General features: G+C 42.0%; 1 protein-coding gene across 1 annotated transcript; it reads left to right on the top strand.

The window, feature by feature from the left end:
* The first annotated feature begins 32 nt into the window (after positions 1-32).
* On the top strand, positions 33-18,838 carry LOC309876192 (uncharacterized protein). Its single transcript, XM_082756192.1, has 13 exons — positions 33-391; positions 1,364-1,415; positions 2,910-3,042; positions 3,656-3,797; positions 4,654-4,785; positions 6,005-6,112; positions 7,345-7,385; positions 10,130-10,235; positions 11,124-11,175; positions 11,439-11,571; positions 12,973-13,114; positions 15,869-16,000; positions 16,850-18,838. Exons 1-13 carry the CDS (start codon positions 305-307, stop codon positions 16,970-16,972), a joined length of 1,383 nt encoding a protein of 460 aa, XP_082612318.1. The 5' UTR covers positions 33-304; the 3' UTR covers positions 16,973-18,838.
* The last annotated feature ends 556 nt before the right edge of the window (positions 18,839-19,394 follow it).

The raw sequence follows: 19,394 nt of genomic DNA on the forward strand, positions 1-19,394 counted from the left end.
GGTCTTTGACTTGCATGGTCTCTGACATGGTCTGGTCACTCTTGGTTCACAGTTCTGCTCCACTAACCTGCACATATAAAAGACATCTCAAGGCAAAATGATGCAGTGCAACCTCTCAGTGTATTCTAACTTTTATCTCCTCTGCTGATTTGATGACAGACCTGGATCATCGAGCACTGGTTTCTAACAAATTTTGACCAATGCTTGAGAACTAGTTAGAGACTCAAGGACAGCATTCTGAACCTTCTTCTTTTTAGTTCTTACTTCTGTATCGTAGGTAGTAGGAAATCAGACACGTGGAAACATGTCTGGGAAACCAAGGCTGCACTATGTCAATGCACGAGGCCGAATGGAACCCATACGGTGGCTACTGGCAGCGGCTGGAGTTGAGGTTTGTCTACAGTTTTTATACTTTTTATACTAAAAGCATGCGGTAAATATGCATTTTTAATGATCAAAAATGGGACTGAGCAGCAGTTTCAAGTTCTGCACTTAGTGCACAGCAGTGACCAAGCAAACGATGACCACTAACACACCCTTAGCAGGGGACAAGTTGCTGTTTCACTTCCAGGCATCTTGTGCCAAGTCTGCTTTTAACGCTGTAAGTGCATCTCCCATGTAGCCACTGAAACAAAACATTTAAAACCACAGCAGCAGAACTTGGTTTCCTAAGCACTGATTACAGCAGTCAAGCACTTTGACTTCTGAAGGCCTCTAGTTAAATCCCCATGTCCAAAACAGCATATATATTATGACTATTACAACGTTGCTTGCTCCTGAAGTACTGTGTATTATAAAACACCCATTAATTGTTTGTATCTGTAATGATTTCTGATATCAAAATGGAGAGGGAGTGTGGGGATCTGTGAGTTTTAAGAGCTGTGTTTTTTTCATCACTGCGATGAGCTGCATGGAGCACATGGTCTCTTCATCCTTGCTTTGGTCAGCTTATGGTAAAGGAACTCTAACATGGCTGTACTGTTGCAGTGCAAATTTACTTGTCCCCCTCCCTGCAACGTCTCTTGCCAGCACTGAGAACAGAAGAGTCATGGTGGTGGTTTAATCAGAAGGTAGGGCTTTGTGCCTTCTGGTCACCCCAGGGTTAGCCAAAATCTTGCATGCACAGAACTATGAAACATGGAGGAGAAGGATGAGGAGAGTAAGGCAAAGGCAAAACATATATTTTTAAACCTGATTTACTTTTTAAAGAAAAAATACTTTTTTTTTAAGAAAAAAAAGTGTTTTTTTTTTTTTTTTAAAGAAAATTCCCAACAGCGCAGCTTTTTGAACCCTCATTGTCTCTTGACAAGCAGAACTTAAAACATGCAGTAACAACATAACTTTTCTTCTTTATTCCCTGAAGTTTGAAGAAGCCTTTCTGGAAACAAAGGATGACCTGAAAAAGTTGCAGACTAGTAAGTTTCCTTCACTTTTTAATTAGATAATAATAATTAGAATTGCTTGTCTTAGGACACCTAAGGAAACTTATGTCTCTTCAAAGGATAATGTAGACTGGATTGAACAGGTGGTATCACAGATGCCCACTGCAGTGAGCATCTCCTCTGGAGCCTGGCCGGTGTCCAGGAGGCTTTTGAAGATCTCCAAGGAGAAGACTCCACAGCCTCTCTGGGCAGCCTGTGCCAGTGCTCAGTCAGCTGCACAGTAAAGATGTGCTTCCTGATGTTCAGGTGGGCGCTCCTGTGTTTCAGTTTGTACCCACTGCCTCTTGCCATATGACAATACATTTTTTGTAATCAGATCATCTTGAAATTCATTAGCATTTTAGGTTGCCTACAAAGCTGTTGTTTTATAATCTGTATGAAACCAGAGTTCCGTATTTCTGAGTTTAACATGTACTTCTGACATGTTCTTGTTTCCTGAGGCAACTGTTCAACTTGCTATCTTTAGCTTCCATCTTTGTGGGACTGATTCTCATATTTCCTCCAAAGGAAAAGACATGTCTGTGCTCATCCAATCCAGTCCACTCGGCTTTTCAAAGAAATCTGAGCTTGGGTTGGCATTTGCAGCCCCACTGTCCTTCAGGAACAATGAATTTATTCCCCCCTCTGCCACCTGCTAGCTTTCTAAAAGCACAGCAGTATTTTGAGGCATGAGCATAAAAGAAGATAACTTTAATAGCAAACTGTTTCTGTGCATGCCTGCCTTGCAGTGGATACAAATATGGACACGGCTGGTCAGTTAGCTGAGTCAGGAAATGTGACTCCATGAAACAAATACTCTGACATGCTGCTATGAGCAGTTTCTGGCAGTATTTTGACTTCTTCCTTCCTAGAAAGAGCTTTCTGCAGACTAATAAGGGACTTACACAGCTACAATCTCACACCAAGAAGTATTTGGCTCTTGCTGGAATCATATGAAACTCCATTCATTATTCCCTGCTTCAGGCCTGTCTGTACAGGTGTTTGTTTCTGTATAAAGTCAATATAGTAGTCACAAAGATAAATATTAGCATGTATATTAACGTTATACCTTGACAAACCCTTAAATAGTCCAGGTTTCCAAAATACTTAATAGCACATAACAAAAACTGGCTCACTGTGGGTCAGATCCTTCAGTCCTTCCTATCTGTATTAACCATATAAATAAATAAATTAATTAATTAATAAAAAATATGAGTTAGGGCCATGCAGTGTGGGACTTGCCTTTTTCACTGGCTACTGAAAGTTCTGCATTTGGGTCCTTCATCAGAGGTGAATAGACTTCAGGAAGCTGACTGCTATAATAGTCAGTTATTAACATTTCACTAATGGTTCTTGGCTTCATTGGAAGCTACTTCCACACCATGAAGGAGTACCACAAATCAACAATAACATGGGTTGGTTCCTTTCCTGAATGATGGTGCTCATTCAGAGACTAAATATCTCCTTGTCTCGTCCCCTTTTCCCCAGATGGAGACCTGCTGTTCCAGCAAGTGCCCATGGTGGAGATTGATGGGATGAAGATGGTGCAAACCAGGGCCATCCTCAACTACATTGCAGGGAAATACAATCTCTATGGGAAAGACCTGAAGGAGAGAGCACTGTAATGTACCAGTACTACCTTTGTTTGTCAGACTGCAGCCCATGCTACCTCTCTGTGTAACACACGAATATCCCCGGTCACATTTAGACTCAGGGAGATTCAGCAGGTTTTCATGTAGCATGTGTTGAATGTGACTGTTGGTGATGACTACAGTAAGAGTAACCATATAGATAAGATAGGCAGAATGGTGCAAGGGAGTTTGTGAAGAACAGAGGTCAATGAAAAGACCAGAAATCAATCAGAGGTCAATGAAAAGAACAGAGGTCATCAGAAAAATAACCGTCAGTACTATAGGGGAGCCATGTTTTTACCTCAAATATTTGTAAATGTTTCAAGTTGATCAGCCCAGGTAAACACATTTCATGATAATTGTTAGAAATTGTACAGACTCGCTGTTTAAAAGAACATCTGATTTGATTTTTAACATAGGTTTAGATAACACATATGCCAATTCTGTATTGAGTGGTTTGAAAAAAGTTAATGTAGTGAAGTATCATCCCTGGTGAAAAATTAAGAAGCGCAGCCCTATAGTTTTGCAGTTATGTCAGTTTCTTTTGTGCTACTCAGACCTCTCCTGTGTTTGAATTGACCAACTGGATTTATTCCTTTCCAGAATTGATATGTATGTGGAAGGATTAGCAGATCTGAATGAGTTAATCTCGAGCAATTTCTTCCAACCAGCGGATAAAAAGGAAGAACATCTCGCGACTGTTCTGGACAAGGCCGCAACCAGATACTTCCCGGTCTATGAGAAGGTACGTGGCAAAGATGTAATAGCATAATTAATACTATTTTCTTGAAACTCTGTCCCTGATCTACACAAACAATTTTTATTCAGGAAAACAGAAAGGACAAATTACCACTTAAATATAAATTCCATGGTTTTGCTGGGAGTAGGACAAGACTCCACAGAGGGGACAGAAGATGTTACAAATCTGGGAGATATGCAGAGCTGCAACAGCCCAGGACACAGTGAAATCCCCAGCTGACTATATCAGTTGTTGCAGACAAAAGCCCTGATAGCATTGGCTTTTATATGAAATTTCCTTCTGAAGTACAAGACCCTCTGACCATTAGAAGCACTGCAACACACATACAGAACAAGCATTAGAGGTCCTTCAGTAAAAAAGGAGGATGGCTAAGCTGGGTGGGTGTTGGAGAACCTGAGGCACAGTAACCCCCAGTGCAATATTCACAAAATCAAAGCAGAAACAGGTGAGAAGTAAGGGAGCTACCCATAATTTGAAAAAGTCCAAGATTCTCTTTCTGTGCCCTGTGCTGAGTTCGAGCAACTTGCAAATACTGTGCAGTGATGGTTGTTTTCCATGAAGCTTAGCCTTCAATGCAGCAGCTCTAATTACAAGAGCTATAGAAGTGAAGGCAAGAGGGGTAGACCTGAACCGTCAGAAAAAAAATGAAGAAGAGAAAGGACTGATGTATAATGCCTAGGATGACACTGTGGTCAAATTATCTGTTTGTACTACAGATGTTCTTATTGTGCTTCCTTGCTTCAAGGATAACTCCACGCAGTGTAGGACCTTACTATGAAGATATATTAAATCACACATTTACAAATTACAACTGTTTCTGGTCATTGTTCCTTGTTTTTAGGTTTTGAAAGGCCACGGACAAGACTTTCTTGTTGGCAACAAGCTTAGCAGAGCAGATGTGCAGTTACTTGAAACTATTTTATTGGTAGAAGAGTCCAAGCCTGATATACTTGCCAAATTTCCTCTCTTGCAGGTAATTAGACAGTTTTAATGGAAGATAAAGCAGAACCATTGATTTAAACTGGCTGATAAATATGGGGGAGCGGGAGGGTAAGGAAAGAAGGGTTATTTGATTTTTATCTTATTTTTAACAAGCAATTTTAGCCAGCCAGAAATATTGATAGTTATTGCGGCCTTCTGTCACTAGAGCCACCAGGGCACTTAAAGGGATAATATGATGAAGCTGATGATTCTACGTTAGAATCATAGAATGATAAAATATCTTCCTGAGTTGGAAGGGATCCACAAGGATCATTGAATCCAACTCCTGGCTCCACACAGGAACACCCAAAAATCTGACCATATGTCTGAAGCATTGTCCAAATGCTTCTTGAGCTCCAGCAGGCTCGGTGCCATGACCACTGCTCTGGGGAGCCTGTCTTAGTGCCCGACCACCCTCTCAGTGAAGATGCTTTTCCTGATACCCAACTTAAAACTCCCCTGTCCCAGCTTCATGCCATTCCCTCGGGTCCTGTTGCTGTCCCCAGAGAGCAGAGCTCAATGCCTGCCCCTCCTCTCCCCTCGTGAGGGAGCTGCAGGCTGCCATGAGACTTCCCTCAGCCTGCTCTGCTCTGGGCTGAACAAACCAAGGGACCTCAGCTGTCCCTCATACATCTTTCCCTCTAGACCCTACGCCATCTTGGTTGCCCTCCTTTGGATGCTCTCTAATAGTTTTATGTCCTTTTTATACTGTGGTGCCTCAAACAGCACACGGTACTCCAGGTGAGGCTGCACAAGTGCAGAGCAGAGCAGGGCAATCCCTTCCCTCAACTGGCTAGCAGTGCTGTGCTTGATGCACCCCAGGACCCCTTTTGGCTGGCAGGGCACACTGCTGTCTGATGCTTAGCTTGCCATTGACCAGAAGCCTCAGATCCCTTTCCATGGGGCTGCCCTCCAGCCTCAACAGCTCTTCCTAATTTGCTATCATTAGCAAACTTGCTTAGGTAGTATGCATTTGAGTCCTGTGTCCTGATGATTTATAAAAATGTTGAAGAGAAATGGGCCTAAAACGAAGCCCAGGGGAACCCCACTAGTGATTGGCCACCAGCCTCATGTGACCACATTTACTATAATCCTTTACTATAATCTGCAGGATCAACCTGTGATGTTACTTTTACTGCATGGGTAGCATCTAAATGTCTGACAGTTACCATCATTCTTAAGTATAGTGCTGTTTTATTTTTGTTTTGTAGAGTTTTAAAGCAAAAACAAGCAATATCCCCAACATAAAGAAATTCCTGCAGCCTGGCAGCCAGAGGAAACAACCCATCCAAGAAAAAGATATACCAAGACTGATGCAAATTTTCCATTGAGCAGCAACCCAAACCCACAGAAACTCTATTTCATTTTCTCTGTATTTGCTGAGAATAGAAAAGTAAAACTAATGAAAATAGTTAGTTTTTTGATTACTCTTCAGCCTACTGCAGACACATTCAAAGTGAATCTACAAGAACACACCAGGAAATAAAATCATTAACTGAACTAGGGGCTACACCGTATGAAACAAATTGTCTAAAATACTTAAGAGATTACCTGAAATAAAGTCTCACTATTTACATTTTTAAAAGTATGTTCAATGACTTCTTGCTGCTACTTATATACTGAAGGGGTCCCTTGTTCCTTCTGGCAACCGTAGTGTTGCTGGAATAGGAAGGGGGCTTAGCCCAAACAGTGGGCAATGTGCCCTTCCTGGGAAAAGCCAAGCGAAGCCTGCAGATTCTGGCTTGATGGAGATGAAATGTTTGGATTCAGCTTTCTTCTGAACTTAATATTCCTTGTCTTGGAGTATGTTGGGATCAGCGGTCCTACCGCACTTCTGTTTTGTCACTAGCTGTTCAAACTCTTGTATGGTAGCTTCACCAACATCTCCTTTAACAGACAGCCTGCTGTAGCAGCTTAGAGCACTTTGCACACATTTAATGGAAAGATGATTGCTTGTAGCCAGCTGTGAAGTTGAAAAACTATTATCAACAGAGGAAGGAGGGCTCTGGCTGGTGTCAGAATCATAAAATCATACAGGCTGGAAAAGACTTCCAAGATCATCTGGTCCAACCATCCCCCTACCACCAATATCACCCACTAAACCATGTCCCTATGCTACCAGGACTTTGGCATTTGGAATTCTGTTTTGACTGATGTTAATTCATATTAAACTCGGTTATGAACTGTGCATTGCAATCACTGAAATCCAGGCTAGCAAGAAAGCTGAATACATAAACAGGCATTCTCTACATCAACCTGTTGTATGCAGCTGCCAACACCCTAAAAACAATTGCTCTGGCACTGCCAGCCTGAGATTGCAGCCTCTGAGCAATAAAACTCCTGCTATCTCTCACCTACTGACTTTTGAAGTAAAACACCAGACACCTGAAACCACAGGTTTCTGCACAAGCGTAACAGAGAGCCTCTGCCCCCCTGCAGCAGAAGCGCCCCACCCTCCTCCGGAGCCCATCCCCTCGGCTGCAGGGGCGGAGCAGCGGGGTCTGGATTGGGCTCAGGATCGGGCCCAGGACTGGGAGAGTGATCGGGAAAGGGATCGGGATCAGTCGGTGCAGCGGAGGCTCGGTCCGGAGGGTAGGGGTGGCGGTGGGCTGGGGGGACCAGGGTGGGGGGACGTGAGCCCGGTTTGGGGTCAGAGGCAGAGGCCGTGGCGGGGTCGAGGGGTCCGCTGCTCGGTAGGGTGGGCAGAGAGCACAGAGCTGCTGCTCTTTGTGGATAAGTTTTAAAATCTCCAGGGGTGATTCACCTTTCGCCTCTTGCGAGTGTCTCTTCCAGCTTGGGTGGTGGGAGGAATATTTCTCCATGCCGAGCGTTTGGCCTGGAGCCCAGTAGAAACCCCACACTGGTAAGCAATTATGGTCTTCTGACAGCCTGCAGAGCGAGTCGGGCACAGTGTTAGGAGGTTGAGCTGTGCGGGAGCTGTGTGCGAGGAGCCAGGCCTTGCAAGGAGCTGCCTGGGGGACACGTCAAGCTAGGAAGAAAGTTTAAGATCAGGCAGGTTACGAACATATGCTAAAGTTCGCTTATTTGCTTCACACTGGAAGGCCAGTGCCTGAATTGTTTGGGACAAAATAACTTTATTTAAAAACAAACAAACAAAGAAACCAAAAACAGAGATCGCAGCGGTAGCTGTCACTCTGGCACCTGCCTAGCTGAAGCCTGAGGAAGGTCTCGTGCACTAGGACATCTAGAAGGTTAAGGATTTCTCTTCAAGTCCATTATTATTCAAAAAATAATTTACCAACCTTGCTCCTGTTTCGTGACTCATTTGCTTCTCAGAGGAATGCTTGTTGCAGTGCAGTAACAGAATCACTGCAGTACTTTGCCACCACAAGGAAATGTTCAGCCTAAACCCCAAAGCAGTGCAATTTCTGGAAGATCTAAGCTTTTTCTCACCTGCACAAAAGACTCAGCCCTAAGCCAGCCCCAGAAAGGAAATGTGATGGGCAAGTACAGCTTATGTCGATACTAGGACTTTTTCTTGCTGACATATCATCAGCTGTTCAGGTTTTCTTTCTTTTTTTTTTTTTTTTTTTTTTTTTTTTTTTTTTTTGGAGTGAGGCACTGAGCTGACACTGGCAAGCAAGATGGATGTTTTTTTACTAGCTCTTCCTCTGCTTTGGGTTCAGGGAACTTTGTTCTTTCTGCTTAAGCAAGCCTGTCTTTGCAGTGTATTTCTCACATTTACTCCAAATGCTGGAGGTGGGAGTCCTTGTCCAGTGCTTGTCCAGGCTGTGAAGGGCCCAAGTGCAGCTCTCCTCTCAGATGGAGTGGAGTTGATACTCCCTGAGCATGAAGGAATTAAGTATTTTTGAAGTACCAAAGTTTGAGAGCTTTTCATGTGGTGTAGTGTAACTCATGTGCTTATGGGAACTAGAAATGTAGTGTAGGGCATGTAGGGAAGGTGGTTGTAATAAGGCACTTCTCTAAATGCCTTGTCTATGCACTCTGTTGCTGTTCAGGTATTAGTTAGGTATCTGGCAGCTGTAGACTGATGAAAACAAAACATAAGACATAATCAAGTCTTCATTATCAAGTACATTTTTATGTTAAAGGAGAACTTTGCTGAAAGAGACTGAGGTGTCTGTGAATACAGGTATTGCCAAGGCTGGGTGTAAGCTGAGCAGAGGTTTTGAGGAGCATATTTTGGACTGGGGTGCCACAGTTTTGCAAAGCAATGGCTGTTCCTTACAGGGCATGTTGAAGGTACCACCCAACACAAAGGAGTTCAGTGGAGAAGACCTGACATGCAGTCTCCCCACTCACTGTTATACTGTTCATTTGTGCATCTTCATTGACAGCTTTGGTATTGTGGCCAGGGTTTCTACTTTGTGGCTCAGATGAATGCTGTAAAGTCTGTACTCGAGTAATTGAACATGTCTGTAAAGAGATGAAACCTTGGTTTAATGATGAAACACTCTGCTAATCAGTCTGTGAGTTTGTCCTATTACCAAATCTGTTTTTATCTTCTGGTGATAAGAGTACAGTGATAACTTTGTTTTCTGCACCAGACAAGCTCCCCTTGGCTGCCAGGTTCAAACTACAGCATGTGAGTGTACCTGGTGTTAGTGAGACTTTGGAAGAACAATGTTTTAATCCCCATGCCATTATCTGGTGGCCTTGCTGCTGGTAGCATTGATCAGGCTTTATCTATCCAATGGAGATCGTGGTCTCATTTGTTTGGTTTCAGCCTTAATTTTAAGTTTTCAGAGCCAGCAGGATATACATCCCTGTTTGAGTTTAACTGTTATCCATAAGATTGGAACAGGTCTTGAAGTCAGTCCATGTGCCCTATAATGGATATATTGTGATTTGGCTAATGGTCAAAACAACTAGCTAAATATGGATATTAGCAGGCATGGTGGAATATATCTTGCTGTTATAAGCTCGTGCTTGTAAAGGCACAGCAACATAGAGGCCTGAAACTTCATAATGAGAGAGGTAAAAGTAAATGGCTATCCTAAACTCGATGTTCTCGCAAGCAGTTTCACATAGTACATTTTCTAGTCTGATATGACTTGGATGCTGTCACAAAACCCAACACCTACTGAATAGATTGAATCACTGTGAGGTTATTCTGTCACGATTCCATGTTGAATCGCTGCATGCTCTTCTGGTGATGTGCCCTAATGTTTTTTTCTTCCACTAAATCCACAGGAACCTTGGTTGCGTCAAGCCTGAATATCTAGGATTTGATTGCCCTTCTAGTTTCACATTCATCCAACTGTATTTAGTCGTTTGGAATGGATCATTTTATATACAAATAAAAATAATAATAAAAAAATAAACTATTTCATATATCTTCTTGAATTTGTCAGAAAGAACAACTCTGAAATCATGGCGGGGAAACCTAAGCTGCACTATACCTGTGGAAGGGGGAAAATGGAGTCAATCCGATGGCTGTTAGCAGCAGCTGGGGTTGAGGTTTGTACCTTTTTTAAACATTCATTATTTTAATAAAGTGATCCGATTAATCTGTGATTAAAATATGGATTCTGTTTTGGAAAGATTTTCAATGTACATCTCTGCTTAGAGATATGCACAACATCACATTGTGATGCAGAATGCTTAGATTCAGTGACATACTCATACTGCATTTAAGATATTCTTTGATTTTAATATACAAAAATAATAAATTATTCATTTTTGAAACATACTTTATGCCGTCAAGATCTTAAATCACTGCTTATACTGTTTATAAGGTTTTCTGAATGCAAATTCTGAATTCCCCATGTCTTATGATTGGTCTCCACTGAAAGATCATGCATACCACATGAAGAACTTAGTGCAATCTCCAAACAAAGTGGTTTTCTTTTGTTGGTCAGGACCTGACTCGGATAAATCAGCAAAGCTGCCCTGAAGCCAGTGGAGGGCTATCTTAGATTTGCATCAGCTGAAAGCTGTCCTAAGGCATCTTAATTTCTACATTCACTTTTTTGTTTGAATATAGTGGTTTGAAACTATTTTCTCAGAAACTTTCTATATTCCATTGGAAATGAATGTCTTTTTTAATGGTGCTTATTCATTGTGAGTGTTGCTGACAGAGAAGCTGAAGATCACGAGTGCTGAGGAAGCAGAGATCTTGCCCTCAATGAATTGTCCTCTTCATTTAAAAAGTAAAAAAACAAACCAAACCAAACCCAAACAAAACAACAAAAACATATATACAACAGCAGGGGGAAAGAGAGGGGTAAATACTGTGTATGAGAGGCATAACTTGTTAAAAATTTCAGAGTCCAGCTACCAGACTCCCTGCCACTTTCCCATTGTCTTTGGAGTTACACAATGGTGTTTTCTGTCTTTGCTTTTCAGTTTGAGGAACAATTCATAGAAAAAAATGAACACCTAGAAAAACTACGCAAAGGTGAGTCTGTAAACAGTCCCCTAAACGTAAGCTCACACCAATATAACAAAAGGAGTACTTCTTCTGACTTTGTTAGCCCGAGGTGAGATTTCTGTAAGATCTCCAGTGCGATGTGACCTGTAAAGAGGTTTGAGAGACCTGGTTGCATTGCAGAAGCTTTAGATTGCTCAGCATTAGAAATGTCTTGGTATGCTACAGATAATCTTTCTCAGAATTAACGTAGTACTACAGCTGCATGAGAAGTTTGCTTCTTTTGTCTCCAGATGGAGACCTGCTGTTCCAGCAAGTGCCCATGGTGGAGATCGATGGGATGAAGATGGTGCAGACCAGAGCCATCCTCAGCTACATAGCAGGGAAATACAACCTCTATGGGAAAGACCTGAAGGAGAGAGCCTGGTATGGTAACTGTACACACCATCTTCACTCATACTTTTCCACTTTTTTTAACATACAAGAAAAAAGTATTGCTTTGAAATGTCTGCATGTAGACATGCAAAAAATTTGCTAGCACTTAGTCCCTTCAGATCCAGGGGCTGGGTAAGAAGACTGTGATTGAGAAATGATTGTTTGTTGTCAACATAATGAGAAAGTTATGCCTGCTTTCAGGCTCATTTGAACTCACAGAGCAGAAGTGGTTTAAGTTGCTGGGCAACTGGAGGACCATAAGGCAATTGTAATGGCTAAGGTTGCTTTTCGGTGGGTTTATTTTTTTTAGATGGAAAACAGTAGGGAAAACTACAGCTGCCTGGAGACACTGAAGTGCTTTGAAAACAAAAATAAAGAAATGCTCAGTGACTTAATGTCCCTGAAAGTTGAACCATTTGTTTCATAATATTCCTTTACCGTGTAAACTGTGGATACTTTTCGTTGTCAAAAGAACTAATGAAAAACGAAAAGTCATCACTCTTAAATAAATAAATCATGGAGAATGAAGTCCTTAACCTAATTGACTGCCACTGACAGTGAAAGGTTTATTCGGTAAAAATGGAGAGACAGCTCCAGAGATAGTGTTATTATGGTTATTATGGACAGTAATATCTCATCTGGAGTACTGCGTTCAGCTCTGGAGCCCCCAGCGTAAGAAAGACATGGACCTATTCGAGGTGGTCTGGAGGAGGGCCACGAGGATGATCAGAGGGCTGGATAAGGGGTAATAGCTTTAAACTAAAAGATGGTAGGTTTAGATTAGATATAAGGAAAAGAACTGTTCACCATGAGGGTGGTGAGGCCCTGGCACAGGTTGCCCAGAGAAGCTGTGGATGCCCCATCCCTGGAGGTGTTCAAGACCAGGCTGGATGGGGCTTTGGGCAACCTGGTCTGGTGGGAGGTGTCCCTGCCCATGGCAGGGGGGTTGGAACTGGGTGGTCTTTAAGGCCCTTCCAACCCAAACCCTTCTGTGATTTAAACTGGCAATTGGCAGCCATTTGCTGTCTGAATCCTTTTCTGATCAGACCTCAAAACTATTTTCTCCTGTAGAGTGGTTTGCATACATGTTCTTTTCTCCCACAGCATAGATAAATAGAATATCAGTGGAAAACAATGTGAACTCTACTTTGCATCAGCTGTACTGTAGTTTATACTGTGTTGCAGACACTGTGGGTCTGTTTATAAAGATCTGTGCTTTGGAAGAAAGAAACCTGAGCTGGAATCAAAATGGAAGAACAAGAAAATGAACCAGTGTCTTACGCTGAATTCACTAATAAGCATAATACTCAGTGATCCATTCAGCATTGTTGTTTCAGAAAAATAACCAACATGGAATGTTCACATGATCAATGCTAAATTAAAATGTTTCAGGATTGATATGTATGTGGAAGGAACAACAGACCTGATGGGAATGATCATGCAGCTCCCTTTGCAGTCAGCCGAGATGAGAGAAAAGAATCTTGCCTTAATCATTGAACGAGCTAAGACCAGATACTTTCCTGTTTATGAAAAGGTAAGTGATGAATCAGCATGAGTCCACATAGCAGGCTCCCCATATAATCTAAAGGCAGGTTGTGACACATCACCTGGGGCTGTGTGATGGAAATTGCATTCAGGAATGGGAAAAGAAGGCCATGAAATAATACTGGGCTGATCTCAATACTGAGCATCTTTACTGTCCTTAAGACTCCTCAGAGGGCAAATTCTACTTGTTATGAGGAAAGACTGGACTTCAATTATTTACACCTAGCTTAGTAACTGGTAGCTTACAGCATTTTGCACAAATGTCCCATTTAAATACCTGTGCCAGCCTTCAGAACTTACTTTCTAAAAGTGTACACGCTCTTGCTGTTGAAAGTTAAATCTAACTGTGCATTATAATTAGTGACCTAATTCTGTGACCTTTCTCAAACCCATTGCTTTCGTAGAATTCACCTAAAGATTATTATTGTCCTTTTCTAAATTGCTTTTAGGGCATCCTTAGGCATGCAACAAATAGGTTCTGCAAATAGGATGCATCTAGCTTAAAAGCATTAAAGCAATTATCTACTGGCTGGCACGCACTAAGGAGGTGGCCTCTGATGAGCCACGAGGTGAAGCATTAGTATGCTTACTGCACTCGTGAAGCACATGAAGAGCCCCTCTTGGCTATGCAAGAGTTGGTCAGGAGGGGAAGATTTCTCCGCTGCTCCCCGGAACATAGCCTTGGTGTTGCCATTTCCTACCAACTTGCTGTTTGTTTTGTTTTTCCTTTTAGAATCTCTTATTTTTGTGTGTGTGTTTATTAACATTTTACCTTTTTGAATTCAGTTAGCGATGATTCCCGTCTCACTTTCCTGCTCCTGTTTGCACCCAACACGACGGTGCTGTGCAGACTTTCTCACAGCCCTTTCTCACCGTGTAGTGGTTTCCTCCAAGTCTGTGCCAAGGGTACACAGCTGCATTGGTTCAGAGCTGGGGTGGGTGCCTGGCTCGATCCCTCATTCCCTAGGAGGAATATGGGGAGAGGCTATAGAGGAGATCAGGGATATATGGGGGTTTCAAGAGCAAATTCGTCATGGGATCTGCTACTAAGAGCTAGCTCTGGGAAATCAGAATTATTTTGGAGGGTTGTTTATACAACTTTCTGGGACACAGAAATATGCCCTTTTTCTAATGTCTTTGCTCCTGCATGAAAACATCTGGCATCTATTTGGGAAATTTCTAATTTGTGTCACATGGAACAAACCACATTGTCTGTTACTTCATGTACCATTCAAAACAAACAAACAGAAAAACAGCACTTGGTGCAGCTTTGCGTGCGTCTTTATCAGAGCCTTAGGTTGTGCACGCAAAACGCACAGAAGCTGCCCTGTGATGAGACTGCACATCAACTACATAAGCCAGCGCTCCTGTAACCACACAGCTGCATTTCCACACCTGTGGAATACTGTGCTGGGAGAGACTGATCGCACACAGCAATCTTTCAAAGATTTGAGGTCTGGTAACATAAAGAAAAATTACTAAAAAAAAAAAAAAGGCAAAATTACATTACATTATTCTCCAAACCTGTGCCTACTTGCCACAGGCAATTGTTATGGTATATCTGGTGTGTGTGCCTAGTGGGGGAAAGTCTTTAAAATAGTCCTTATTCACTGGTGTTAGACACAGCTAAACTTTGCATGATTTTTAACCTAGCTAATTTCATCAGAATGATTAATAACTTTCCTTCTGTACCGGCTGCTTAAGCAGTACATTGATTCATTGATTTGGCAGGCTTTGCAGTCCATACATTACACTATCCTGACAGTAAAACCTCTGTAGCTAAAAGTAATGAAGGAATTGGCTCTGGGGACACAGGCTGGTGCCCTAGTCTCAGTGCATGCTTCCTAGTGGAGTGTAGCATCAGCGCAGTGTAGGCACAGATGTGTTTTCTTCTGCTTCAAGGGTGGTAATCTTCAAGAGGAGGGTAAGCTGGAGAGCTGGTAACTGCTTTGAATTGCTGTGCAGCAACATTCGCTGCAAAGTGTGTGTTACAGCTGCTAGTAGCTTTGCAGGACTGTGGTTCTGGCATCAGCAGGCTGCCAAGAGAATCCTTCAGTACAGGATGAAGGGTGCAAAGGCTGCGTTCCTTGGCTCCTGACCTACTTCAGACTGTAACCAGAAGTCTCACATTTGGCTGAAAACAACCAAGCAACTCCTCCACTCCACAGGCATTCATAGTTTTTTTTCTAAGATTTTGAACTGGGGCATTCACTAGTTTTGAAAATAGCTCATTGTTAGGGTGTAGCAGCAGCAGTTCAGGCTGTGCTGCCAAATATGAGGCTCTGGAGATTTCCCTGGTTGACTGATGAATAATACTCTGCTGCTTCCTGCGGGGACAGTTTAACCATCTGGGAATTTAGGGGCTGTTTCTTCTTTTTTATTTTATTTTTATCAAAGTACATTACAGCTAAGCTGTCTTAACTACCTCTTCCAATTACTCCAGTCCTGCTTCTCTTCTGTGATTTGAGTCTTTCTTGTGGGACAGCAACCTGGGATGACAGGTTAGAGTGAGTGATAAGCCCACATACACTGAAACATGAGTTCTGGTTCCATATTTTTTGTCATGAGAATACCTACTTTCTATCTTCGTAAGTCCTCGTATGGATTTGCTGTGCTGTGTATTTTTGTAGAAATCTGTCTGTAATAAAACATCTAGCTAAAATGATTGCATCCTTATTATTATTCATTTTTTCATTATTCATTATATTCATTATTCATTCATATTATTGTTCATGTTTTGTAGGCCTTAAAAGACCATGGTCATGATTATCTTGTTGGCAACAAATTTAGCTGGGCAGACATCCATCTGCTGGAAGCCATTCTAATGGTAGAAGAATGTAAGCCAGATATACTGTCTGCATTCCCTCAGCTACAGGTTAGTGATCATCTCATCTCAACACAGAACGTAACAAGCAAATTTCACGGCCCAGGTCTGAAAGCTAATTGATGTTTTTTGAAGCGTTGTGCTACATTGCTGGTAGCTCTCTGATCTACCACTGACTGTAACAAGCTGAACCCACTCACAGTGCTGCCCCCAGAGCTGCTGGGGGCTCACCTTTCTCCAGCTCTGCAGCCCGCAGTTGTTCTCAGCTGGGAGGAATTCACTTACCATAAGATCACAGAATTATTAAGGTGGAAAAGACCTCTAATATCATCTAGTCCAACATTTAACCTAGTACTGAAGTACACCTCTAAACCATGCTACCAAGTTCTGCACCTACATGTCTCTTGAAAACCTCCAGGGATGGTGGACTCAATTGCTTCCCTGGACAGCCTGTTCTAGCACCACACAATGCTTTCAGTAAAGAAACTCCTCCTAATATCCAACCTAATATCCTACCAACTCTACCAATTCAGGCCTGCCACTGCTGCTTCCATGTCTTCAAGCACAGCAGTGAGCATCAGGAGGGGAGGTCCACAGCTTGTTACGTCTGCAGTTCCCATTCTTCTGCTTTTGCCAGCAAAGTTACATTTGGAAGAAATCATATACAATTACAGAATCTGGTGTGTTCCTTTTTTCTTGTCTTTTGTGGTGTTTAATATAATTTATATATGTATGTATATAAAGTTAAAAATGCAGAGTGTTGAGCAGGCTATAAGTACCAATAACTTTCTCTGCTAAATAGGTATGGCTGAGAAGTAAAAAATCCAAGTCATCTGATTTTTAAGCTATAAAGGATTATAATATCCTCGCTCTCACTGGCTTTCTTGCTTCTTGTTACAGGCTTTTAAAGGAAGAATAAGCAACATTCCAACAATCAAAAAATTCTTGCAGCCTGGCAGCCAGAGGAAGCCACCAGCAGATGACAAGTATATTGCTAATGTGAGGAAAATATTCAATATCTAATCATGTGGCTGCTGAAGATAACACAACTATAGCATATTACCTGAGCTGTGCCTTATAAGTGGAAACTGTGTAGATGTATTCTGTGGCTGTAGTATTAATCTTTGAAAGAGAAGATAGTTTAGACTGGGATAAAAGGCTGTAGGACATGTTGATTTTACAAGGTAGTATTTTATTACCACCAGTTTTTACTACCACCAGCTACATGAAATAAAATATGCTAATATTCTATGTTTACTTAATTGCAATATTTCCAAAATTCAGTGTCCCCATGTTCTTTTTATTTGCTGTCTGTACTTTTAGAACTACAGTTAAAAGCTATATAAATAACAAATATAAATTAGAACTCGTGATTTATGGGTGAAAGCAAGAAACTATTTTAATCCTCACATGAATCTCTTAGAAGAGATTTTGTTTCACTGAAAGATCAAAGTACATTTGTCTAATTAGTCCCATGTAGTTTTCATCCGTGCTACTTACACCCTTGCTCCTCGTCTTGTTGCTTGGCTGGATTGCCCAGCGGGGAAAATGCTGCTTGACTTCGGTAAGATTTCATTTTCCCCAGTTACTTCTAAAGTAAAGAGAACTCTCAAGAGAACTGTGAGGCTGCTTACCTTTTCTGTAAAAGAGTTTATGAATGCTTTAAGCACTGTTGGGATAAAACTTGTTTCAGATTCTTTACCCTAATTTCACAGGAACCATCACTGTCACAAATAGTACCATAAACAATTCCTTCCTTTTTTTTTTTTTTCTTTCTCAGTAGGACTCAGACTGGTGAGGCAGAGAAGCCAGTGTAGAGACAGTGTTAGCCCAGCAGTTACCTCTTTTTCTGACTTGTTTAGGAGCCACATATTGTACCTCAGGTACAAACTGGAACAACCCCCTCACCTAGTCACTACCCACATTAGCTCCTAGCACTTTTTTATTTAGATCACCTGCTAGCTGGCAGCAGCAGTTTGAGCTGCTGCACCTCTGTTCCAAAGCAATGCAATAGTTACTGAACCCCTGCAGGGTCTGACACAGGGCATCGCCTCTGCATGCTGTGAGTGCTTGTGGTGGTGTTCCCTCCCCAACCACCCGCTTAAGCAGAGCATCTGGCCTAAGCAGGTAACATCAGTGGCAGTCCTGATGGATGTCTGGTCGTGATGGCTGTATTCTGGATTCAGGAGAGACAGAAGACAAATAGCCAAGGGCTAATTTGAGTAATGCATCCCCCTCCCAACTATAGTGCTGGCCAAATTAAGAAGGAAGTCCAACTCAAGCTCAATTTGGAACAAACTAACACCCGAATGCAAATATGACCAAGAGTCAATCATCTCATCTCATAAACAGTGAGCAATCCGAGAGCCTTTTGAGCTCTCCTGGCACAGCAGAGATACCTCCCAGGGTTAGTTCTGCAGATTGAGAAGACCATTATTGCCACAGGTTGGCTGTTAAGCAGACTGGGAAAGTAACAGCATGCTAACGTGCTGTAATGGTGCTTTGTGATCAAACTTTACACTGGCTAAGTAGCATAAAGGGTTTGTGTAATGCATATAAACCTTTAGACATAAGGTGTTGACCAAGTCTGGGACTAGGAGTGGATTCAGCCACACCTCTCTAGGCTCCTTTCCTCTTCAGCTCATGGAATTTAGAAAGCATGGGGTCCACTCTGAACCTCCAGACTAAACGGGATGGCCTCCTTGATGTAAAATTGCCTAACCCAGTTCCTCACATAGTCTCTATGTAGCGTATGATGTCTTTCATTTAGTGTCTTTGAGTTGTATATAGCGTCTTTTACATAGTGTGCAACTAAGTGTATCGTCCAGCTATAATCAGGTGTACCTTGACATATGTTAAATCATATCAATAAACCATATTGCTACTTCTCTTTTCTGAGTGAAGTGCACATCATTTCTTCCTGCGGCAATGCTCAATCCCCTATGGACACAAATCCCCTAGAGATACAGGACACTTGCTGAGATCACTGCTTACTTGGGCTGCACAGAAATTTAGGCAAAAAAGCTTCTGGATTACAGTTGGGCTTGGAGTCTAGCCCCTGTCCCCACGGGGTAATTCTGAGAATGTATGAATGGCTCAACTCTGTAGATGCTAAAAAATATAAAATCTTCTTACACTGAGGATCTAGCAGGCAACTGCAGGATGGTGTCCACATTTCAGCAGTAGGTTGCCAAAACTTTTTTAGTAGAGCTTAATGTAAGGTGGGACTCTTCTGTATCTACAGACAAATATCCAAATCAGCATTGGTCACCTAAGTTTGTAATTACGGTACATAACAGTTCAATTCCCCTGACCTGTCTTAAAGTTATAATTCAGGATTAAAAAAAAACAAACACATTTTACCTGTCTCACTGCCATTGCACGTACCAAGGCCCCAAACTGAAATCCATAATACACCAGCTCAATCACCTGTAAGCATGCCAAC

Source organism: Aythya marila (genome assembly GCF_965140915.1).
Source record: "Aythya marila genome assembly, chromosome: 3".
NCBI lineage: Eukaryota > Metazoa > Chordata > Aves > Anseriformes > Anatidae > Aythya > Aythya marila.